Source organism: Atheta coriaria, unplaced genomic scaffold, assembly GCF_025399875.1.
Source record: "Atheta coriaria isolate IRGN ID8LTWV9N9 unplaced genomic scaffold, Caltech_Dcor_3.1 hic_scaffold_7_pilon, whole genome shotgun sequence".
Lineage (NCBI taxonomy): Eukaryota > Metazoa > Arthropoda > Insecta > Coleoptera > Staphylinidae > Dalotia > Dalotia coriaria.
The window spans coordinates 9,928,916-9,954,504 of NW_027045449.1; the positions used below are offsets into that span (position 1 = coordinate 9,928,916).

The 25,589-nt window shown below is 38.3% G+C and overlaps 3 protein-coding genes and 4 non-coding genes across 8 annotated transcripts; 3 read left to right on the forward strand and 4 right to left on the reverse strand.

Annotated features, from left to right (window-relative positions):
* Nucleotides 1–1,309: 1,309 nt before the first annotated feature.
* Nucleotides 1,310–1,381, reverse strand: TRNAM-CAU (transfer RNA methionine (anticodon CAU)). Its single transcript has one exon. It is a non-coding gene; the product is annotated as a tRNA-Met (tRNA).
* A 300-nt stretch (nucleotides 1,382–1,681) lies between these two features.
* TRNAM-CAU (transfer RNA methionine (anticodon CAU)) lies at nucleotides 1,682–1,753 on the reverse strand. Its single transcript has one exon. It is a non-coding gene; the product is annotated as a tRNA-Met (tRNA).
* A 301-nt stretch (nucleotides 1,754–2,054) lies between these two features.
* Nucleotides 2,055–2,126, reverse strand: TRNAM-CAU (transfer RNA methionine (anticodon CAU)). The gene has a single exon. It is a non-coding gene; the product is annotated as a tRNA-Met (tRNA).
* A 752-nt stretch (nucleotides 2,127–2,878) lies between these two features.
* Nucleotides 2,879–2,950, reverse strand: TRNAM-CAU (transfer RNA methionine (anticodon CAU)). Its single transcript has one exon. It is a non-coding gene; the product is annotated as a tRNA-Met (tRNA).
* Nucleotides 2,951–8,824: 5,874 nt separating this feature from the next.
* Fs(2)Ket (Importin subunit beta Fs(2)Ket) lies at nucleotides 8,825–14,937 on the forward strand. 2 transcript variants are annotated; one of them, XM_065307027.1, is made up of 4 exons: nucleotides 8,828–9,095; nucleotides 9,350–9,591; nucleotides 9,661–12,023; nucleotides 12,096–14,937. In XM_065307027.1, coding segments are annotated over exons 1-4 (2,661 nt in total). In that variant the 5' UTR covers nucleotides 8,828–9,040; the 3' UTR covers nucleotides 12,097–14,937. The 2 variants fall into 2 exon arrangements, with proteins under 2 accessions (XP_065163098.1, XP_065163099.1); XM_065307026.1 differs by lacking the exon at nucleotides 12,096–14,937 and having other exon boundaries at nucleotides 8,825–9,095; nucleotides 9,661–12,027.
* A 52-nt stretch (nucleotides 14,938–14,989) lies between these two features.
* On the forward strand, nucleotides 14,990–17,367 carry CarT (Carcinine transporter). The gene is made up of 7 exons (XM_065307029.1): nucleotides 14,990–15,174; nucleotides 15,245–15,616; nucleotides 15,669–15,927; nucleotides 15,979–16,185; nucleotides 16,244–16,669; nucleotides 16,729–16,910; nucleotides 16,970–17,367. The coding sequence occupies exons 1-7, from the start codon at nucleotides 15,145–15,147 to the stop codon at nucleotides 17,321–17,323; spliced, it is 1,830 nt and encodes a 609-aa protein (XP_065163101.1). The 5' UTR covers nucleotides 14,990–15,144; the 3' UTR covers nucleotides 17,324–17,367.
* A 585-nt stretch (nucleotides 17,368–17,952) lies between these two features.
* On the forward strand, nucleotides 17,953–25,351 carry LOC135795356 (uncharacterized). The gene is given in 9 exon segments (XM_065307030.1): nucleotides 17,953–18,373; nucleotides 18,569–18,771; nucleotides 18,827–19,069; nucleotides 19,133–19,585; nucleotides 19,644–19,790; nucleotides 19,849–23,336; nucleotides 23,338–24,257; nucleotides 24,318–24,446; nucleotides 24,512–25,351. Coding segments are annotated over 8 exon segments (5,913 nt in total). The 5' UTR covers nucleotides 17,953–18,373; nucleotides 18,569–18,579; the 3' UTR covers nucleotides 24,853–25,351.
* The last annotated feature ends 238 nt before the right edge of the window (nucleotides 25,352–25,589 follow it).

Here is a 25,589-nt window from a genome sequence, read left to right on the forward strand (position 1 = left end):
CTCTTCTCAAAATTTAACCCGACTTAAGCCTGATAATATTATTTAAGAAATATCTGTGAAATGCCGTATTGATAGTCCGGACGATGCCCTCACCGGCGAAACATTTGTAAATTCCTCAATTAAACCAGTGCAAATCGACTAAATAACGCTCTCAGTGAAAATACATTTATAAAATAATTTTCTGTTTTGAGCTGTAATAAAGATAGATTTAAATGTATCAATTTTTATAAAATTTTGTATTAATTTAAAATTAAATACGGGTAATCCCAGTATATAATAATAAAAAATTAACAACGCGTAAAAACTAATAAATTGATCATTATTTTAGATCTTAATGCATTTAATGCACTACTTAATGCGTTTTCATTATTTCATTCCCGCAAGGCAAGAAGGAAATTGGAATTGCATTCAAAACATTATCATCATTAACATAATAAGTTGACGACATTGAAAGCGTTCGCTATAAATGAAGAAATTGTGCGCAGCCGAAGGAAACGTCGAAAATTAGCAAAGAAACAAGCACTCAAGCCCCAATTTCAATTTAAACGACGCTGAAATTTCCATATAAACACCCATTTCCTGTTTGACAACCATGTTAAATAAACTACCGAGTTAAACACGGCCGAGAGCACCTGTTCACGAGTTGTACGACTCGTCCGGCTACCAGATTTACTCGTACTGGAGTATTACATTATTACATTATAATTTTATAATCTCTGACGTGGCTTAGTTGCTCGACTGGCTGGTGATGTGAGAGTGAATGCATTGCGCAGATTTCTTTTATGAGTGCCCATTTGTGCAATGATTATGTAAGTGCGCAGTGGAAGTAGAATAGGCATGGCTATGCGTGCGCGGAATGCCCCACAAAACGCCCCCGTGTGTGCATACTGGGGAAGGATTGTAGAAATTGTGGAAACGCGTCGGTCGTGGGTGAGAGTGTGACGCGGACGGAAAGGCAGACATGGTGGACGCGTGGAGGGAAATCGATCAGACGCCATTGGTGCGTCTAGCGTACATGCGCGCTATTCATTTCCCCCCGTAATGTGCCCGGAAGTGAAAGCTTGTTGCTGGTAACTAATAGGCGAAAATAACAATTACTTATATTATAAATAGAGTATTAGAATTTAGTAAAAACAATGGTATTCAATATAAATCTCTAAGTTTTTGTTTATAAATTTAGAAAATGTTATTTAATTTAATTAACTAATCATAATCTACATTTTTTGTAATTTTTCACTTCAAAAAGTATGTTTTAAACACGTTAAATTCTATTTTCAGCATTTTCTAAACAAGAAAATAAAAAAGAAGCTAGCAGAGCATGGTTTCGATCCACGGACCTCTGGGTTATGGGCCCAGCACGCTTCCACTGCGCCACTCTGCTCCCTGATAAGTTTCAAAAGGTAAGTTTATCCCTGTAATTTTTAAATTAGTAAAAACAAAGGTATTTAATATAAATATTTAGGTTTTTGTTCTAAATTTAGAAAAATGTAGGTAATTATATGAACAAATCATCAGATAAATACAATATAAAGTGTATCTTTGCATGTGGGACTTAAGACTCGATACATATTTTCTTTATCAATGGGTTTTCTAATTCTTTTGCCATTATGTAGTCAAAAAGTAGTTTTAAACATGCAAATTATGATTTTTTTGCGCATTAAACAAGAAAATAAAAAGAAATTAGCAGAGCGTGGTTTCGATCCACGGACCTCTGGGTTATGGGCCCAGCACGCTTCCACTGCGCCACTCTGCTTCCTGGTAAGCATCAACAGGTAAATTTATCCCAGTAAAATTGAATTTAGTACAAACAAAGGTATACAATATAAATCTTTAGGTTTTTTCTAAATTTAGAAAAGCTTGGGAAATTTTATTAAGAAATAATTGAATAAATACAATTCAAAATTATCTCTTCTTGTTGGACCTAAGAATTGATATCAATTTTATTTATCAATGAGTTTTATAAATTTTTTTTTGAATTTTTGATGTCAAAAAACAGTTTTAAACAAGCAAACGCTAATTTTTCCTGCATATTAAACCAGAAAATAAAAAGGAATTAGCAGAGCATGGTTTCGATCCACGGACCTCTGGGTTATGGGCCCAGCACGCTTCCACTGCGCCACTCTGCTTCCTGATAAGCATCAACAGGTTAATTTATGACAGTAAATTAGAATTTAGTACAAACAAAGGTATCCCTACTAATATTATAAATGCAAAAGTCCAGATGTTTGTTACACTTTCACGCAAAAACGACTTAACAGATCATCATGAATATTTGCACACATATTCTTAGTGGTCCCCGAATGGCTATAGGCTACTTTTTATTTAATAAAAAAATTATTTTTTAAATAAAATAAAGAAATAGTTTAGCCAATAATACCTCTGCATCTGGCTGTTTGACTACTTTAACGCCATCTAGCATTCCAGCAATGAAGCTCAAACCTAAGTACTATAGTACCATCACACTGTATTATCACACTGTATTACCGACAGCTACGTCAACATCAAATCCAATTGACTACACTATGGAGACTGTAGACTATACTTCCATAGACAATACTTTCAGCCATTTTAAACTTCTTGCCGTTCTACTTCATTGTTACTTCTTCTGTGACTACAGACGCCGCGGGTTAAAGCTAGTTTAATATAAATCTTTAGGTTTTTTTTTCTAAATTTAGAAAAGTTTGTGAAATTTTATTAAGAAATAATTGCATAAACGCAATTCAAAGTTTATCTTTTCCTGTTGGACCTAAGAATCGATATCAATTTTATTTATCAATGAGTTTTCTAATTTTTCTTGGTAATTTTTAACGTCAAAAAACAGTTTTAAACAAGCAAAAGCAAATTTTGTTGCATATTAGACCAGCAAATAAAAAGGAATTAGCAGAGCATGGTTTCGATCCACGGACCTCTGGGTTATGGGCCCAGCACGCTTCCACTGCGCCACTCTGCTCACTGATAGAAACCAACAGGTAAATTTATCCTACTAACACCTTTTATAGTCTACCCATGTTAGACTAAAATTAAAATAAGATTCTGTGACAATCAGACATCGATTTGAATGGTTTTACAGTGATATCCATTTAGAGAGAAATCAAACAGTTGTATGGGCAATGAAATCGAATCGGAATTTATCTACATTATCTGTAAATTTATAGGCCGTTACTGTTCATAAGTAGTGAATAACACGCCAAGTTGCACGCTATAATTTTAGCATGCTATATTTGGAGATGAATAGGATTCCTTAATCTTAATGCATACATAGTACGTATACATAGAATGTAAATATTTCTATAACGTGATTTTCCGTATTCTGATCACATGGTATTGCACCCTTTTTATAGAAAACTGCATTTTATTTTTTTGTTGAATTTTATATTTTAACGGAAAAAATTTTAAGCAGATTTTCGATTTTTTTACTTTTTTCATTTTAACACTTAAAAACTAAATTATTACTTACCTGACTTTACCTGAGTTTACACGAATTCTCGTAACATGTATCTACATGTGTATATTTAGAAATATGATTCATCCACGCATAATATATTTATTCAATATTAATTTATTAATATAAAACTTAAAATCCAAATTCCACGTGCTTTTACGTGACTCATTTGACGTATCTAGTGATAAGACCACGCATAAATTACTCCACCGGCAATTAAATGCCATATAAATCACGGATTAATTATTTTGCAATTCCTGGCTGCACTTGAAAGTCGACGTGGTGTGTGCGTTAATTGTGTTAAGTATTAATTACGTAGTCATTGTCAACTCGAACAAATCGCGGTCAACGCATGAAAATATGGCATGTACACCTGTTGCCGCGGTCGAAAGATTGAGAAAGTAACACGCCGGAGACATTTTTGAATACAAAGTGTGGATATTATTATTAAATTATGCATTGAATTATGAGTAACACCATGAAGGTTACTTATGAATTATGCTATTATTTATTATGTGTCAGTGAATTGATTCTTGCAGTCTGTGTCACGTTAATATTTTTGTTTAAATTTAAATAGTTTTAGTTTGTGGTTATGTTGACATTGTGATGTCATTACTTATTGGTGTAAATCATCAGTATGTGTACCACTTGTCGGTATGTGGACAATTATATGTGAGGCAATGCGAAATTGTTAAATTACAAAATTGCATTATGTGTTTTCGCGAATTTCATCATACGAGCAATCGGCGAACGCACGCGGAGGAAAATTGCCCGAGCGGCGTCAATTTGCATTCCATGCAAATCAGTCCGCCGCAGTTCTGCTTCCCGGGAGAGTTTCGCAATGCGCACTTTTCGGTAATACGGCGGCATCACGACTTGCACGGCCGCTTTGCCTTGTGGCTTCCAAATTGCGGCGTTAAGACAACAATTATTTGTGAACGCATGTGTGCGAATGGCTAAATCGTGCGATTTGCAATACAAAATTAATGCGAGGACTTGTTTCTCTTGCTGTTAATATGCGATATTTTGAAAATGCATGTGTGTTTGATTCGCGCCAAACCATTGATAAATTTTGATAAATTTTTATATAAAGATAGATTAAATATTGAATAGGCTACTTTTTATTTAAAATTTTTTCTTAACAATAAAAATTTCATCTCTCAGATTTCCGTTTTAACTATCCTATCTGATAGAGAATAGTTCGTAGATTAAGACGCTGCGATCAGATCTTATTTATCTCTTTTAGTTTACGAGATATTCGCGATTGAATAAAATCGGCAAAAATTGATAAATGTCACTTTTTAGCACTTTTAGTCGCGTTTTTCGACCTTTTACTGTAGGAAATATAACTATTTTATAATTATAGCTGATAGAGAATTTTCTAATCTTTCATAATCAACAATTCGTTGGTAGTTACCTCTTTTAGTTTAAGAAATATTAATTTTTGAAAATCGTCGAAAAAAAGTATCAAGCACCCCCCCTTGGCAATTTTTTCTTAAGAATGAAAATTTCATCTCTCAGATTTACGTTTTAACTATCCTATCTGATAGAGAATAGTCCGTAGATTAAGACGCTGCGATCAGATCTTATTTATCTCTTTTAGTTTACAAGATATTAATTATCAAAAATCGTCGATAGTAATTATCAAGAAATTATCTGAAATCACGTGTAATTTTTTTTATAAATATATGTTTATATACACACATAATTAAATTTCTAGTAATCCAATTACATGATAACATTAAACCGTTTAAAATATTTGTTTTTATTTATCAAACAAAGTGCTATAGTAAGAAATTGCAACATAAATCGGTATACTTAATAACTCTTAGCTATCGGCGATCATTTATCAAGAAGCAATTACTTTATTATTTCTGAAAATAATAAATCTCATTCCCAATTAGATTTTCCAGCATTTTAACTGTCAGAAACACGCGTAATTCTTTCCTAATGAACACATCCGATATTTCCGTGAACTCATGAAGACGTAAATACATAAATATGCATTTGCATTGATAAGAAAACTCGCAAAGCAGGAAAAGTTGTCTACATAAATACAACGTCAATTATATCCACCTTTATGTGGAACGTGAGAGTTGAAAATACTCGAAGTAAGTAAAATCTTAACTCCAACTAATATCTAAATTAAGTTTCGTTACACTAAGTTATGAAAGTGCTCAAAAGAGCGTTAAAAATGAAGTTATTACGTTTAAAATGGTAAAGTTAATTTAGACGTTCAGTTCTTGCTTAATTTTTGATATAATTACTATGAGTATTTATTTTTCTACAGCGAATTATGCACGCTTTTCGATGTTTCTTTCTAATGTCAGACATTATGAAGCATTTGAATTTGAATTTAATTCAAAAGTTTCAAGCGTTCAACGCCAGTGGCAACACGAGAGACGAAAATGTGATGACTAAATTTTGTAACACGCATGATTTCATCCCAGCGTAGAAATTACCTGCGCTATTAGGCCATGAACAAATTAGATCACAATTAGGCGTGTTGAACGTACGATGCGTCATGCATTGAATTCAGTTTGCATTCAAACGATCAAATTCATGCATAAATTAGACTTAAAGTAAAATAAAATTCTTTTAATGTTGATGTCGGGTTGTGGAGACCTCCAACATTGATTTTCATATACATTTATTACTAATACACAAGTACACGACGGGGAAATTAACGAATATCTCGCAGTTAAGTTTATAAACTCATGTTAAATGCTGAAAATGTTTGAATTCGCATAGCTTGTAATTTCTTGACGCTGGTGCGTAAATATACCTACAGTTTGTTCATTAGGTAATAATTATATGTAGTTAGAGTTAAAATTAAACATAGTAAGATAATTTTCTTGCTGCGTAAGGTAATGTAATAATATTTCTAGCAGTAATAAAATTAGAAATTAAAAATAGCAGTGCAGAGTGTATTATCTCATTTATTTTTTACAAACTGTGTGAATTCTTGAGAGTGCAGCATGCACTTGCGTCTGCTTGTAATTGCGTGCATTTTCACGTTTAATTACACACGCTGGATGTTAAAATACCGCAGGCTGTAATTAAGTGCATACAAATATAAGTCTTATTTAATTCGTGAACTATTTTTTATTAATTTGCATTTATTTTAATTAAATTTAGACATGAAAACATGAAATTAAATATAAATATAAATATTAGACGTTTGAGTTTGTATTGCATACAAGTATTTGCTTGTAGCTCGTGCATTCTGAGTGATAGTACATAAAAAAACAATAACATTGCTGGTGAAGTAAACAATATCGCGTGATTTCACACCGGCACGAGGTGTGTTCACTGACACACACAAAGATTTAATAAAAATAACTGCATTCTAGTGTCATCTTGTGTCTTATTGTAGAGTTATGTTTAAATAACGTGAATGCTGTCTGCGAGTTCACACCTACACGACTTTCTTAAGTAAACGCATTGCACATTCATCGACACATAAGCAACCGCACTCATTCACACGAAGCAAAATTTATGCCAATAAGTGCATCCTTGCGCCATCTCGCTTCAAAATAAGTAACTATGGATTCTTGATGTAAACTTTCACATTTGTTATTCTTTTTTTTACTCTGCTCAAGGTAATATCATAAAAAATACATACTTATCAGTTAAAAACGTATCGTTTCATAAATTTACATCAATAGATCTACAATATTTACTCATCTTTACATTATTACAATTTCATTTCTCTATTTTTCTTTCAAAAGAAATTTATATTCAACTCGTGAGACCTGCCCGTTCATTCTTCGTTTAGTATGAACTTTATGTTTAAATTATGATATAAAATAAAATTAATCCAATAAATCTGTTAATCTTTAGTTGTTATAAAATAAATCAAAGTGGAGTACGGATTAATGCAATTTCTTCAAACGCAATCGGAGTTAAATCGTGTTGCTTGTCACAATAAGAATATTTATATAGTGATAGTGCAATTTGCAGGTGTATGACGCTGTGGCAGAACTTGGGAGGCAATCGTGCGAAAAATATAAAATACTGCACCACGATGCAGGAGTTTCAGACGACACGACTCGTGATTTATGCGTGTGTTCTATTATCTTGTTGGATGAACCGTTTAATTGTGTACTAATACTTGAATGTCCATAAAATTGCTTACAAATGAGATATTTTACATTTATTCATTCATGTTTTATGAGATGCGGATAAATTCGTCGTGGTTGAATATTTATTTATTTTTAAACGTTGGAAATAAGAGGAAAATGAGGAGGAATTGCACCGAGAAGCCATTATTTTATTAATACGACACATTGCTGCGATCGTTTCCGAATTAAACTCGCTAGCGATGCGCCGCTCACAACACTAGGAAATAAACAAGATTGATATGCGCTTAATCGCTTTCCAACGGTCAACAAACCCATCTATTGCAATCTTCAAATCGGCAAACAGGAACGACTAACTAATTTAATTAATTTTCTTGCTTTTTATTCAAAACTACATTTAATAAACAAGCTAAATGATTTAAATTAGTTTGAATACTAAACGTTTTTTAGTTTTAAAATGTTTTGCACGTGGAAATCAATGCAGTTGCTTGTATTTTGTTGAAATTATTTTAAGACAGCTCTGAATTGGATCAAGCAATCTGGCTGAAAGTGTTAGCCCGTGGTGTTAGCCAAGTTATGCCAAAAATCGAAGACGGCGAATAATGTGGACTTGGCGACGATTTTTCCGCTTTCTACGTCGATATCTATGGCGACTTGTTTTTTGCACTAGAATTAAAGGCATTCTAGACTCGATACACGGTAGTTATTTTCGACTATAGACGGGCGAACAATTTTAATTACACTTCTTGTTTATGTCCTATTTATGTGTTGTCTACTTGAGTTCATTTACACTGAACTAATTTGAAAGAAAACAAAACCGAACGCAATGCAAATAACTAAATTCAGTGTAAAATTGTTAAACATTAAAGAAATATTAAATTATAAAATGAGACATGCTGCGCCATCTTCACACTGACTATAGAAGCTGAATGATAGCAGTTGGTTTCTCACTTTAAGTAAAATTAATAAATATGGTGTAAATAGTTTATAATCATTAAATAACACTTTGGAAGGTAAAATTACAATACAATATTAAATAATACTTGTATTACAAGAATATTTTCTAGAACAATTTTATAGCGCCCCCTAAAAATAACCTAAAGAAACATTTGTAGGTTTTCTCTGAAAGAGCGCGCGGTATTTTTAACGGTCGCGTCAAATACGCCGCAAAAAATAGAACAATGAATACAGCGTAATTTACGTAAGAATTGAAGTGATACCTTGATAATTATATTAAAACTATTATATTAAACTAGTTCCTCTAATTTGTTTGGATAATTTGTGCTCATTTCAAAGAAATTGAAATACGAATTTCCATTAACGATTATCTGAGCAACAAACTGTCAAACGGTGGCCGTGCCGGCGTAGGAATCCAAGGGAAATTGCCATTCTGCCCGATAGTTTCAATCCTCTTACATGTGGTGTACCGTGTTCGCCGGTTTCTTCGCGCAACGTTAGGAAATTAATATACATTCACGAGCAGTTCTCGCGTGCAAGAGGTGTTCGCAAAGAAATCATGGATCAGGAAACAATACAGCTCATTCAGATCTTGGAAAAGACAGTTTCTCCAGGTGAGTGAATCATAGAATCACATTCGACTGCATGCACTCATAGCCCGCCTATTTGTTGGATGCCATTACAGCCATATTACCATTTCATTATCAACACGTTAACTATTGCACCATGTTTGGAGAAAAATGCTTATTCCATGACTAATTGATTTCATCTAAACATCCCGAATGTTTCCATTTTGTCCCATGATTTTACATGAAGGTCACACTCGTATAAAGTGGACGTTTTTCTATTGCAATTGTTTATATTTTAGACAAAAATGAATTGGAACAGGCGTCGAAGTTTCTGGAGGCGGCCGCCGTCACCAACCTGCCCGGATTTATCAAAACACTCTCCGAAATCCTCCGGCATGGGGGCAACAGCCCGGTGGCTCGCATGGCTGCTGGCTTACAACTGAAAAATCAGTTAACTTCTAAGGATGCAAATATAAAGCACAGCTATCAGAACCGGTGGCTGTCATTTCCCGAGGAAATCAGAGACTACATTAAGAAAAATGTAAGATAAGATATTTAACACATCCAAATATTTAATCATCTTTTATTTAAAAATATTTATTTGTATTAGATTGTTGGAGCGTTGGGTACAGAAACAAGCCGACCATCATCAGCTGCGCAATGTGTTGCGTACGTCGCCGTCACCGAATTGCCACAAGGGCAATGGCCAGTGCTTATCAACCAACTGGTAAACAACGTCGTACATGCAAACTCCACCGAAATGCAAAAGGAAGCAACACTCGAAGCGATAGGTTATATCTGCCAGGAGATAGACTCCGAGGTGTTGGTATCACAGTCGAACGCCATCTTGACGGCGATCATTCATGGCATGCGCAGCACGGAACCCAGCAGTCACGTGCGACTTGCCGCTACACAAGCTCTCCTCAACTCATTAGAATTCACGCGAGCGAACTTCGATAAAGAGTCAGAACGGAACTTCATCATGGAGGTGGTCTGCGAAGCGACGCAATCACCTGATTCTCAGATTAAGGTGGCCGCTTTGCAGTGCCTTGTGAAGATCCTCTCACTCTACTATCAATATATGGAGCCGTACATGGCGCAGGCGCTCTTCCCCATCACCCTGGAAGCGATGAAGTCTGAAAACGATGCCATTTCGCTCCAGGGTATTGAGTTCTGGTCGAACGTGAGCGATGAGGAGGTGGATCTTGCCATCGAAGACACCGAAGCGGAGGTTGCTGGTCGGCCGCCAGCTCGGGTGTCACGGCATTACGCGAAAGGCGCGCTTCATTATATTGTTCCTGTTCTGTTGCAAAAGTTAACAAAACAGGAAGAACTCGATGATGATGACGACTGGAATCCGAGCAAAGCCGCTGGTGTATGTCTCATGTTGTTAGCCACCTGCTGTGAGGACGAAATCGTTCCACATGTTCTGCCATTTATTGAGGAGAACATCAAATCCGATAACTGGCGGTTCCGTGACGCTTCTCTGATGGTATTCGGTGCAATTTTGGGCGGCTTAGACGCCAATACGCTGAAACCACTTGTAGAAACAGCAATGCCTACATTAATTCAACTTATGTATGATAACAGCGTCATTGTACGTGACACCGCCGCGTGGACATTCGGGAGAATTTGCGAAATCATCCCGGAGGTTGCTATTAACGATCACTTCCTCAAACCGTTGCTGGAGAGTCTTATTAGGGGTTTGAAGTCGGAACCGCGGGTCGCCGCGAATGTTTGCTGGGCTTTCACAGGTTTAGCCGAAGCTGCCTATGAGAACGCCGACGTTAATGAAGAAACCAACCAACCTGACACCTACGTACTCTCGCAGTACTTTGAGTTCATCGTTCAAAACCTGCTGGAGACTACAGACAGAGCCGACGGGGCACATGCTAATCTTAGACCTGCCGCTTATGAAGCTCTCATGGAGATGGTGAAGAACTCGCCGAAAGACTGTTACATCACCGTACAACGTACAACCATGGTTATTCTCGAGAGATTGCAGCAGGTGTTGCAGATGGAGACGCACATTTCGAGCCACAAAGATCGCTCGCAGTATAATGATCTGCAATCGTTGCTTTGTGGTACTCTACAGTCGGTTCTGCGTAAAGTAACACCCGAAGACGCACCGCAGATCTCCGACGCCATTATGACTGCCATGTTGACTATGTTCAATTCGAACAAGAGTGGTGGTGTACAGGAAGACGCCCTGATGGCGGTTTCTACGCTTGTTGAAGTGTTGGGTGAAGGTTTCCTTAAGTACATGGATGCTTTCAAGCCATTCTTGTACATTGGTCTTAAGAATCATCAGGAATATCAGGTTTGTGGCACGGCTGTCGGTCTAACCGGCGATATTTTCCGAGCGCTGAAAATGAAGGCGCTGCCATACTGCGATGAAATCATGCATCTGCTTTTGGAGAATCTCAGCGATAATTCAGTGCATCGCAGTGTGAAACCACAGATCTTGTCCGTTTTCGGCGATATTGTCCTAAGTATTGGTCCGGAATTCAAGAAATACTTGGATGTTGTTTTGTCTACGCTTGCGCAAGCGTCTCAAGCGCAGGTTGATCGCAACGACTTCGAAATGGTCGAGTATTTGAACGAGTTGCGTGAAGGAGTCTTGGATGCATACACTGGTATCGTTCAAGGGTTGAAGGGTGATGGAGCTACGGCTCATCCGGATCTCCTGATCGTTGAACCGCACATTCCTTTCATTGTGCAGTTTATTATCGTGGTAGCGCGTGATCCGGAGCATTCGGAAGGCACGATTGCGGTGGCGGCGGGTTTGGTCGGCGATTTATGCTCGGCGTTCGGCACGCGAATGCTGCAGCTGCTCGACTTGGATTCAATCAACGAAATGCTGGTGGCAGGCAGGAAGAGTCGTGTGTCTCGCACGAAGACTCTGGCGACATGGGCCACGAAAGAACTCCGGAAGTTGAAGAATAATGTTACTACCGCGGCCGTTGCTAGCTGGTAAGCTTTTTGAAGGTTTAACCTTTGAACTTGAGTGTAATCTTAACTGTTTTGCTGTTAATTTTATTACAGATTGCCTGGGGCTAGCTGTGGCAACACCGACGAAACGAGAATGAAGGTTTGGTCAACGGCATCATTTTTGGAATCACATTTTTCATAATTTTACGTAACACAACATACATACACAAATAGAACTCTGGATCGGTCGTTCAGTTTTGCTTCGCGCAACTCTCAGCATAATGTTTTTCTTTTATCAATTTAGCAACAAATAGCATAATTTTATTCGTCACGAATCGCTACAAGTCTACAAAACAAATACTCGCGGGGTGAGCGTGTGAATTTTCATCATGATAGATAAGTCAAAAAGTTAATAATTTAAAAAAAACAACAACAAATCGAACGACATCATATTATCAAAGTAAAATCAAATCAAATTGGGGGTAAAAGTAACTGAGGATGATAACTCTTTAAGTTTGTGTGATTGTTTTAGTTGCGTCGACATGGTAATTGTCTCCCCCTCGCTATCGTTTAACGTATAATGCGCGTGGGGTGCCGAATGAGTGACAATTTTCTGAAACAACGTGTGAATTGTGATTGTTTTTTCATCGTTGCGGTGTAGGTACGTCTGTGGGACTATAAGCTGTGCAAAAGCTCAAGACTGAAGCGTGGTGTGACGTGTTGTTTTTCTCTCTCGTCACTAACATAATCTAGTAATAAATGAAGCTAGAGTTTAAGCGGTTTTCCTCTTGGATGGATCACACTTGGATATTTCGGTTCTTTTACTTAAGAAGTGTAGAAAGCAAAAAATGAAAAACCAAACAACAACTGTTACATATCGAATTTTGAAACAAAAATAACTACCACTTCTCTTGTTGAAAAACGCAAATTCGATGCGATCTTTTGAATTTTGGTTACGATTGCGTTTTATATAAATTACAAAATGAGCACACGCGTTACTTTGAATCAATTACTATTTACGCAAAAGCAGCAGCATGAATTCCAATATTTTTAATTCCAAGATGAGAATTAAGAATTCAAAAACTCAGGAAAATTTGAGAATAATAAAAAAAAATTGTGAGTGATATTTTTATGAATGTATTTTTGTGAGGCCGTCGTGTGCCTTGCATGATTGATGTGTGCTAATACCAGGCTACTCTGTAACTATATATCGTCCTCTTTGATGCATACTTTACGAATGAGAACAAAACGCTGCAAACGAAACAACACGACGAGGTGCATTCGCAAATCGGAACAAATGAACACACACAACCAATCATCACTCTCGCCTAACGAGGAGCGATGATCCAACACACTATTTTACGAATGTATTTTATCGATTACGAGAGTCTGGTTCCAGGGTACGTTAGTAATTAATTTAAAACAAACAAAAATGAAAAAATCTGTGATTTGAGAAGGCTTCAGTGCGTTGCCAAAAGTATTGTTGATCCTCGTGCACGAGCAAATTCCATTAGATAAGTAAACGAATAACATAAATAATAATATAGAATATGTTGAAGCCTTCTCAATCTTATTTTTGATAATTATAATTTTCGAATTATAATTATACAATTCCTGTATGTGTGATAATTGAATTCTTCGAGCATCGTGCACATAAAGCAAGGAAGCGGCCGCCTCTTTTTTGATTCTCAGCGTTCGAATTTTGATGGACGCGAATTGTTTTCCAGCTGGTCTGCGCGCCGCGCCGCTCCTGTTTATTTGTGATGCTCCGGAGAGTTCATACTTAGCCTGTATGATATTTTGTATAATGAACATTAGTGTGATAGGTGACTGTATGATTGTTAACTTGTATTTAAGTGCTTTTTTGTTTTCATCGCAATGTTATTTTATGCAGAAAAATCGCTTTGGTATACCGTGGCCTACAACTATTTTTCTATTGTTGATATTTATTTTTATTTTTGGAATAACCACTCAAACAATTGTACAACAATAGCGAACTGGGCAGTGTATGTACTGTGTACTCCACTAAGTTTAATTTAAAACTAAAAAAAAACAATGCGCTTTGCGTGAGGCACAATGGGAAAGAGTGTAAAATAACGCCGCGGGCTGGCGGCCATTTTGCGCCGTGTTCATGCGACTATCTGTAATAATAATCTGTTTGCAACTCTTGTTTTCTTTGTAAGGCGTCAGTCCGTGCGGCGAATGAACTAACGATAGCTGTATAAATCAAGTGCATGCGAAATTTAGGTGAATGTTGAATTACGTTTGTTTGTTATGATGAGTGCCATGAATTTGTTTGACTGTTGATGAGGAACATTAATTATTGTAAAGATGCAAGTTTAAACGACGAAAACAAAATGCGAAACAACGCCCCCATTTTCGAAGCGCACCGATTTTCGGCAATCGAAACGCGTCACATTTTTATTCTTAAATAGCTAGTTCGTAATACTACTACTTGTACATGTGTGTTTAAGACTGATTAATTGTGCTCAAATGATGCGTGCATGATGATGACACTTGTTGTATTTTATAAATGCAGTCATTCCAAAATTTCGCGAAACCGGTGAATTGATTGCCCAAAATCGGTCGACACGATTTCGACAAAACACAAATACGATACTATTATACTAATCACTTAATATGCGATCAATCATAATTTCATCATTCTTTACCGCTGGAAGGAAACAATGAAATGTCAAATCGAAAGTAATTGTAAATGTTACCATTCTCTATTAGGTGCCTATTGACCACATTTAAAATACTTAAGGCAAGAAAGCATGTAACAACTACAAGATGTATTAGTTTTAATTATCATTTCTGCACATTGCTTTCAAAATGATATCCAGTTCATTTCCTTAGCATTATTCGTTCAATGAATTTTACTTTTATTTACATTATTATTGGGATTCACGTCCTGTAGTTACGATTTAACAAATAAATAATTTAAATACGCAAACATGTCAAAAGATGCAAAAAAAAAGGCAATACAATAACAAAGATGCGGTCAACCAAGTTTTGATAATAACAATTAATGCTTATAAAGCAAATATATCTAGGTCTTTGCCTGACATATATTGGCGACAAATCCTATTAGCTGCCCTCTTGCTAGGGCTTCTTTAATTCGTTCATTAATCCATTTCGCAATCGTGCTCAGTGTTAAAAAATGGATCACAACAACGACAGTAAACATGAGGTGAGTGGCACAAGCCTTCACACACATGAAATCTTTTGTTCTTTCACAAAATAATCTTTTTATCTTCTAGGAACCTATGGACTTGGATGATCTGTTACCCCACGTTGGTGAATTCGGCCGGTATCAAAAATGCATGCTATGGTTGGTATGTTTACCGGCGTGTTTCCCTTGCGGCTTCGGAGCCTTCAATCAACTTTTCATGGCGAATGTTCCTCATGATTATTGGTGCCTTGTACCTCAACTTGCAAATCTTACAGCTGAGGAGCGCCTGGGACTTGCTATCCCAACAGATAACAATACTTACAGTAAATGTTCTCGGTATAAAATGAATTGGACTGAGTTTCTTGCAGATGATACAATTGAGATTTCCGGTGAAATTGAGCCGTGTTTAGACGGATGGGAATACAACAAAAGTGAAATTTATTCCAGTATAGTTATAGATGTAATTAAACTGGATAAAATTTATAGAAAAACATTAATTTGATACATTTTAGTTTGATTTAGTGTGTGATAAAGATATTTATCCAACACTGGGATTAGTTGCATTGAATGTCGGTGGACCAATTGGTGTTTACTTCTTCGGTGTACTCAACGATAAAATCGGCCGTAAAAAGACTTTCTTCTTTTGTTTAACAACGTTAATCCTCGGAGGTATACTGACATCGACGGCGCAGGATTTTTGGTGGTGGGCCGGAAGTAGAGTCGTTGTGGGCTTGACCATACCAGCAATTTATCAAATTCCATTCATTATCTGTAAGAATTCTTGTGTTTTTCTTTAATATTTATTTATAGACATGATTTTAGCACTGGAATTAGTTGGTCCCAACTACAGATCGTTTGTTACAGTCATGACTTGTTTATTTTACAGTCTTGGCATCATATTATTAGCTGGTGTGACTTATTTAGTGCGAGATTGGGTTGTTTTGTCATATGTTACAAACATACCTTTTATTTTATACTACATTTACTTGTGGTTCCTTCCAGAGAGTCCTCGTTGGTTACTTACTAAAGGTAAACATGTATTTTTAGTAAAAATATATAAAATCCGCCATTTTGTGATGTTTCTCAGGTAGATTCGAAGAAGCTGCACGAATATTAGAAACTTTAGCACGTGTCAACCAGAAAGAACTTCCTGTAAGCTTCAAACAACAACTAAAACAACGAATTATGTTGACACGTACAAAAAGTGAAGAGGAAAAGTATAAAAATGGTCCTGGTGTGTTATCTCTCTGTTACACACCTAATATGCGTCTTAAAACAATCTTAATCACATTGAATTGGTTTGCTACCGAGATGGTGTACGTTGGTTTAAGTTATTATGGTCCTGCATTGGGACAAGATCAGTATTTGAGCTTCACGTTGTCATGCGCTGTAGAAATCCCGAGTTATTTATTGTGCTGGGTGATTATGGACAAATGGGGACGCAGATGGCCGTTGTCTTTGTCGATGATTATTAGTGGCATCTGCTGTGTTGCGACCGTATTACTGCCTGAGGGTAAAAACATTCCAATCATATCAATCTCATCAAATGTGTTAATTTAATAACTTTTCTAGATGCAGTGACCGAAACGCTTATCTTGTATCTGGTGTCCAAGTTTTCAATCGCAGCGGCATTTTTAATCATTTATCCATTTTCTGGTGAGTTGTACCCAACGGAAATACGTGGAATTGGTATTGGAATATCTGCGTACATTGGTGGACTTGGATTGATCATTATACCATTCATAACATATTTGGTAAACACACAAATTGTAATAATTTGTTATATGACTGACAATGTTCAAATTATTCTTAGGGTTCTGATAATTTAATCCTTCCACTGGTAATCATGGGAATAATCAGTGTTCTCGGAGGATTATCCACGCTTCGACTACCGGAAACTCTTCACCATCGTTTACCACAAACCATCGAGGAAGGTGAAGAGTTCGGGAAAGATTTTTCATTTGAAGATTGTTGTAGATGCATTCCGAGACGTCCAAATTCCTCGCGGCCATTTGAAGAAGTGGAACTCAGTGATTATGAGCCGACAGAAGAAACACCCTTGGGACCCACACATCGCTTATCAATGCATCAACTAGTGCGACAAAACAGTATTATGGACACGCCTAAAGATGTGGATGGCACCATGAAGATTACCTATTGGTTTTAATTGTGCACTTTTAAAGATTAAATCACGCCAAAGTATTTTCTAGAGATTTAACGTATCAATGTATTTATTTTTGTAGTTGTTATCAATTTACCATAAGAAGATTATATTTTATTCACTGTGTCAAACAAATAATTCTATAATGCGTTAAATTTGATTTTTTGTGTGAATAATGCACAAAGTTCAACTTTTGTGTGGGTACTTGTGAATTTTACGCACTAGAGTGCAAAAATACTTAGTTTTAAAGACACAAAGTTTTACATTATGGATGAAATGCAACTGCGTGTAATTTTACAGTTACAAATTCAAAGGAAGCAAATGAAAATCAATAATTACATGTTTATTTTACTAACTACACTAGAGATAAGACATTTGAACTCTAGAAACGTTTGTTTAAAGCATTCAATACAAAAAAACAAACAAAAATTATTCAAAAAAGAATCCTGGTTGAAAGGTTTATTTAAATCATTAAACATGTTAATTGCGTGTGCCTACAAATAAGTTAACAAATTAATAGCTTATTCTCTTTTAACAAAACAAAACGTGTGCGTTGGATCGAATGAAATGTAAACACAAAACACATTCGCGAATTTGAGCACTATGCACACGCATCCCTGCGCGCTCGCGACGCTTGCATTCGTTCAGCGGCGCGGCGGCAACGCAGGCACGCACCAGCCGCAGACGTCCAGAACGATTTATTCAGTTGAATGTAGTTTTGGCTGGCTTGCAACCGCTGCTGCGCCCGCCTAGTTCCATAAAACAAGTTCTAGATTCACATTGAAAAACTAAAACTAAATGCACAGCGTGAACTTATCTCAGTGAATCACTACTACGACGGCGGCGGACTTTAGGTTAGTTCGGTGCAAGCTGAAATGTGTCGTCGGGGCAGTGGGTGCGTAATGAGTGTTGTCCTGTTACACCTCTAACAAATCGCCAATTAGATTATAACATCCATGCATTATTCCCCGTTTCGCCGGGGTTGTGTGATTGTCGATTATCTGTAGCATTCCGCATCGTGCTGAAAGGGCACGCTCAGCTGATGTCATTGGGCAGGTAATTATGCGCTTCTATGGGTTGGGTTTGGTTTTGTTTTTGCATTCTGCTGGCGCAACACTTTAATTGTTTACATTGCACGGCCATGGTTTATAAATGGTGTCGGATAAGAAAAATACTGTTGCGATACAGATAATTTTATGAACGCATTGCTTTAACACGCAAAAAAATAACATTGTGTCAATATATTTGCAGGGAAATAGAAAATGAATCAAGATGTAGAACTAAATGATCAGAAGGTGAAACCTGCTGCTCAAGAACCACCAAAAGTGGACCTTGACTTCATCTCAGCCATCAGTGACAGGCAGCTGGGATTCACAAAAAAGAACTACTTTTCATCCACACAGATATCATCAACAGCTGAAGATGAGCTGGTCAAGAAGCAATTTAAGGAGAAGGTACATAAACCACGGATTTTGCGGTAGCCGGCAGTTGTTTCATGTTTATTTTTAGCACTGTGAGTTGCCTGGAGTGCCAAGGTCTACATTCCTCATGGAATTCAGTCCTGATGGCACCAAAGTAGCCTCAACTCATGGTAACCATCAGATTTACGTTACTGATGTCCGAACTGGTAAACACATCAAAACACTGATTGGACATCCTAGGACACCTTGGTGCATTGTTTTTCATCCAACTTCCAATCAGATCATTGCTTCTGGTTGCCTAGGTGGTCAAGTCAGAATCTGGGACTTAAGTGTAAGCAAATAACAAATTTTTATGTTATAATCATAAATATTAAAAATATTAATAAAAATTTAGGGTGGAAGTGAAGTATGGACTTCCGAAACACCTTCGGTGATAGCTTCGATTGCTTTCCATCCCGATGATCGTTTATTAGTAATCGCAACGCTGAATGAACTGTTTTTCTGGGATTGGAGCAAACCGGAGCCGTTCATGCGCGTGTCCACCGCCAGCGTGAAAGAAAAAGTGCGTTACGTGGCTTTTGATAAATTGGGTCATAAATTAATCACGGGTATTACAAACTCGCCGCAAACACGATGGGAGAGAGTGAGCCATGTTCCCGTTTCGGTTTCGATGGCTGTCCCGCCTATGCCAATGCCCATGCCTGCTGCACCTATGCCGATGCCTATGCGTGGACCTTGCCCCAGAAGGCTTGCGAGAAGAATTGTTGCTCCGAGATTCAATTGGCCTGCATTTAACAATAACAATAATAATACCACTAATAACAATGTTAATAATACCGAACCTACGGTAAGTTATAATAGCTAAATTGTTTTTACAATTTTAATATTTTAATTTGTTTCTAAAGGTTTCGACAGCTTCAAACACAAATCCCGAACCATTGTCGAGTGTACCAGCACGCGAAAGAAGAATCACAAGCTGCTACCGGGAGCTGGTACATCAATATGAAGTACTGGTGCATCGTTACCTCCAAATTTACAGGCGACCCATTATGGTAATTTTAATCACGATTATTTTGTGTTATTTTTAAGTTTTGTGACTTTTGATAATAGATTGACCAAGGAACTGATCCCATGGAAGTTGAGAGCAATAATCAATCATCCAGCGCGCCGAATAACACTACAACTCGTCCGGATTCACCAATACCATCAACTAGTGGTATCCAGAGACCACGAAAGTCCAGCGCGGCGCATCCACCAAAAAATCGCCATCGGCGGTTATTATTTCACACTGACAGCGGCGGAAGCAGTTCTAGTTCTTCTCAGGAGGATGACAAGGGTAAAACATCGGGTGGTACGCAGACAGGTGATACGCGACGATCAAACTCAATTGATACGAAATCGCTTGAGAAAATGCCAAGTTCTTCTTCTTCGTCTGACGATGATGAAGATATGGGTAATTCATTGTTTAGGCGTACAGATGCGGCCAAGACTGCTGATACTCAAACTTCTGTATCTTCTTCTTCTAAAAGTAATAATAATGTTGGTAATTCTTCCGAGGTGAGACAATTCACACCAGCAAGACAACTAAAGTTGAAAAAGACTCAACCTGCGGAGAAAACAGCCGAAACATCAACAACAACTGATGGGAATGTTGAGGAACCAAAGTATAAAATGCGAATTAAATGTTTTGTTACTCCTCCTTGCGATTCTGAAGCAGGTACATCAAGTAGTACAACTACTCAACCCGTTTCTCAGTCTGCACCTGAATCAAGCTCGGTGAATACATCTACGACTGCGTCGGCGCCCGCTCCTGCTCCTGCACGTAAAGACGACATTAATCATTTGATTAACAATGCGAAAATGATGTTGGCGCAGTTTCGGAAAACTCTGCAACAACAAGGATTGCAGGTGCGCGGTGTTGATCTTCCTGACTTACCAACGCCATCATCATCCATGACTCAGCCTGGACCTTCAAATAAACCATCAAAGGGGACCAATACCAACGAACTGGAACCTCCACCGAAGCGGAAACGACGCCTATTGAGACCCAATCTTCTCGGTAACATTTTGTTTACTTCATCAGATGATAGCAGTTCGGATGAATTAACTGAAACTCCTGTGATTTCTCTTCCGCCTGTACCTCCTCCACCACCACCTCCGCCTCCCTTACCTCCTTTATCACCACTTCCTCCTCTTTCACCTCTTCCTTTACCTTCTCTTTGCCTTATACCTCCAACAACAACAGAACATTCCTATGCGACGAGAAAAAGACGTTTCCCGGCGTATACGGAGCGTTCTAATACCTTTAATTCGGTGGACGATTCAAGCTCATCTACATCACCATTATCATTAAGGAATGATGACAATGAAGGCCCTTCAACCCGTAAGAGACGTTTATTATCACGAACTGAACTTGACACTGGAGAAGTTGTACCTGTGGAACCTACAACAACCACAACTTCAGTGACAACTCCTTCTACTTCTACAACCACAACAACGGCAACCAGTACATCTGGCTCGCAGGCTTCGACCTGGATGGATCGCCATATGCAGCGTCTAGTAGTCGAGTCTTTGTCGGTATTAGATGAACCATCAACTTCAGAAAACGCGAGCGTTTCTAGTAATACATCAACAACTGCACTTGCAGGCGATAATCAAGACGATCGCGAGTCTGCATGTGGTTCATGCGGTGGGCAAATGGAAGGTACTGGAGAGGGATGTGCTCGTACAGCAACAGTTTGCAGTCGTCTTCATCCTTCGAGAACAGACCCGAATGCCAATTCCAACTCAAACTCGGCTACAGTGCCGCCAACAACTCCTCCTTTAGATAGAGCACGACGTCGGTTCTTATCACATCGTTTGTCCGCGTTCTATCCTACTAGATTATTGAGTAGAATGTTGAGAGATCGTTCTGGAGGTCCATCTTTATCCTCCCGACGAGAGAGTCTCAGGCGGATGAATTTCGCACAGGATGAAGTTATAAACTTTTCGGAACGTGATGGTGAAGAAGCTCCAGCAACTGGTTCCACATCCACGCGAAGTTATCATCCGTTTGATCCACCACCAGAGATGATGTCGATTAATCCAGAGAACATTGGTATTGGTAGTATGTATTCAAACATTGTTCAGGAACTAGAATCTAGTTTGAATGATGTGAGGAATATTCGCTTCCGACTTGGCGAGATGTCTGATATGCTTAGCAATTTCTCTGATCGTTTGGAGAATATCATGACTCAGTCAAACACGATATTGAGAAATTTGAGTAGTTCTCTTGAGGATCTACCTGCGAATGATCCTGAAGCGCCTGCACAACCATCTCAACCCAACCAAAGACCAGCGCAGAGTCCCGCGGACGCTTCATCATATTCACTTAGTCTTGAGGATCTAATGCAATCGTGGATTCGCACGTATAGAAATCCATACGCGCCAAACAACTCGAATAATCCTGTAAACTCAGATCATACTTATCCGATTAACCCGGAAGCGACTCAAAATGCGACGCTTTCTCCCTTACATCTCTCACTGCAACTTACAGTGATTCACATTCAGCGACAAGCTAGATTATTGCGGCAACAAGTCGAAAGTATTGAGCGTATTGATAGAGCTATGATTGAAGTTGCACAATTGCAGATGATGCGTCAAATGTTTGATGAATTGCATGTGCACTTCGGGGCGAATTCTGCATCTACTGAAAATCGCAGCGGGGTATCAAGTGTGAGGGAGATGATGGCTGGTACAAGAATCAGCGATTACAGCCCGTACGATTCTCCTAGTGATGATGGAAACAACAATACTTCTAATAACAACGCTAATAATACCAATGATAATGCTACAAGCGTAAATATTGAATCTCAACCATCGACGAGCGGCTCCACAACAGCAACCGCTGGCACTTCTGAACCAGCTAGTAATTCAACATCAACACAAAATACTCAATCGAATCGCGCGCGTTCCCGGAAGAATTACCCGCGGTGTTTATTTCTCATGCATAGGCAATATCGCCGAACGGGTAACAGTGCCCTGAGCGCACGCAGAAACGCAGCTAAAGACCGTGTTCTTCTTAGAAGAAATATCTATCGACGATTTTTACCGTCGAGGACCACAAACAGAGCCACTATTGATTTGTCGACGCATCGAGGACGAGGATCTTTGAATTTATTCAATCCGGATACTTTACCGTCAATGACACGTAGAGTTGAGCATTATTTGATGGAACATTGTCGTTATATAGGAAGATCTGTCATTCCACCTACGTCTGGAAGTGGTACACGAAGTGATATGGGCGAGCATGTGATGACTTTGCGATTGAACAACTGCCGAATGCGCATGAATCATTTAATGGGTAACTTTCAACTGGAGAATAACGTGACAAGTGTTACCGCGGATGGTACATCACGGTTTGCAGCCAGACAAGCTCTAAGTTACACTTTGGATATTCTGACGAGATTTATCGAAGTCAATCCGAATGTCAACATTGCTTCCTCGACGTTTCGCTCGCAGATTTGGGAAGTGATTGAATTATCACTGCTTTTATCCGAGTTGTTGCTCCTGCAGATTGTTGACTCTATTCCTCCGCCAAGCGGAATGAATTTGGACCCGGAGGGAGAATCTCTCAATGCGTATTGATCAAATGTGTACCAGGATGATCCAAAGTCGATTGATGGGTCAGTCGAGTCAACTTACGAGGAGTTTGCGTTTGATGAGATTAACTGTTCGACATGCCAGTCTTGCTCTGGGCCAGACTTATACTCAAAGGAGGAATGCTATGTTGCCTACCAACAATGACAACGACCGGGGTGATAGTCGGCAAGGTCTGCTTGATGATATTCACAATTGTCTTAGAAACATTCGCCGTTATAGGGAATTAACAACCGATAGACCCGATGATGATTCCAACTTTGGTGATTGGTACAGAACTATCAATGACCTGATCAGCAGGTATACTTCCTCGGGGAGCAATGACAATCCTGGGCCTTCTACCTCTTCACAGCGGCAGGAAAGCAACAACACGTCGGTGCTAAATAACGAAACTGGTGAGGAAATTCGCCCGTCTGTGACTGTCGAAGATGCGAACAGCAGCGATGATAATTCGAATAATAATGATCTTATGATGACCATGCGTCCGACTAGCATTGGATTCTATTCATTCAGTCGGTCGCAGGATAATGATGAAGAGGAGGAGCGTACTTGGAGAAGTCCGAATTTTCTTACGGTGCCAACAGTGCAGGTGAATGATGTTCCTGTACCAGATACACCGTTTTCTACACTTGTTCGCAATCATCGGCAGAGGTTGAGATTGTCGGAGCGTTTGGACGAACTGAGGACTGTGGGTCTTTTGAGGCCTAGGTTTTTGCATCCACTTTACAGTGGCGTTGTTAATCCGTTTGCTTTCGAGGATAATTTGGACGAGGCTCATCGTGAGCCGATTTATGATAGTGATGTGATCCCTACGGTTACACCGAATCATCGGATTCAGGTGTGGGAGTTTTCTCAGGCGAAAATTCCAAATATTAGTAATTGTAAGTTGGGTTATGATTAAAATCATCGCTATTGTTATTTTAATGTATTTTTTATTGTAGCGCAAAAGAATCTGGTTGTTAACGAATGTAAAATCCACAATGACGCGAGCGTTGATTACGCGTCGGATGGCAGTATTTTGGTAACTCTTTTACCGTCTGGAGGCTACATGAATGTTACAAACAGATTAGGTACGTTCTCAATTAACTAATAGTGTAAAAATACAATTTATTGATGACTCATGGAATTCTTACAGGTGTTTACAGCCTGGAATGGCAAACGCTGGGCCAATGCCTCTACGTAACCAGTTTCGAACAAAACGCGGTGTCCGTTTCGCTCTCGCCGACAAACCGCCATTTACTTGTCGGTTTAGCCTCACGGCGCGTCTCCATCTTGCCCACGGAGACGTGGACGATGGCGCGTATATTCCTACTTGACTATCGCAATACGACACACGGCAATCTGGCGTCGATTCGCGAACTCGAACAAAATCGTGATTCAAATTTCATGAGCCTGAATTGCATTCGATGGTTGCCCACCGCCGGGCAGGGGCTCATCTTTGGTACCAATACCGGACACCTTAGATTATTAACATAAGTTTTAACAATTGAGTAATATATATATACAATATGGGTACATATGTATTGCTGTTTCAAGCGGTTCGTGAAACGAGAGTTCGTTCGTAGGCGTCAGTTATGAGACTGATTAACCGAGTTCTTTAAGACGTGCGCGAAACGAGCGTTTTGAAGCATTTTACAAGGGCACACAATAGTGATTTGTTCTGATTCATTAATTTTAGCTCTTTCAATTGTTTGACGATACCAAGTTATTGATTTAGGTATTTATGAATAATATTTGATGATTTCTACCGTCAATTTCTTAAGTACTTGATCTCGGATGCAATGTTTATTTTGTTTTTCGGCCCAAAGTGTAGAATTTAAAATGTTTTTTTTATATCATTGGCTTTAAACCAGTTGAGAGTGCTCTTTAATATAAATTTGTGAAACAATCTATATATATACAAAACAAAGTCGGTTGTGTTATGATATTTATAACTGAAGTATCGGAAAATTCAATAAGAATTTGGAGAACAGAATTTTCCCGTGTGTACATATCCCCTAAGCGTACTCTGAACCTAAGACCCTAAGAAAGAAGAGGTCCAGGTCCTTTTCTCAGCTCTACTCGCTTTGGGTCCTTCGAATTCAAGTATACTTAATTAAAACCTGTTTAAATTGAATGGATGGTTGCCTAAATAATGAAAAACAATTTTGTCTTGCTAATATTATGAACTTTGCAAGAATACCATGCCGAAATTAAGTACAGAACATATTTTC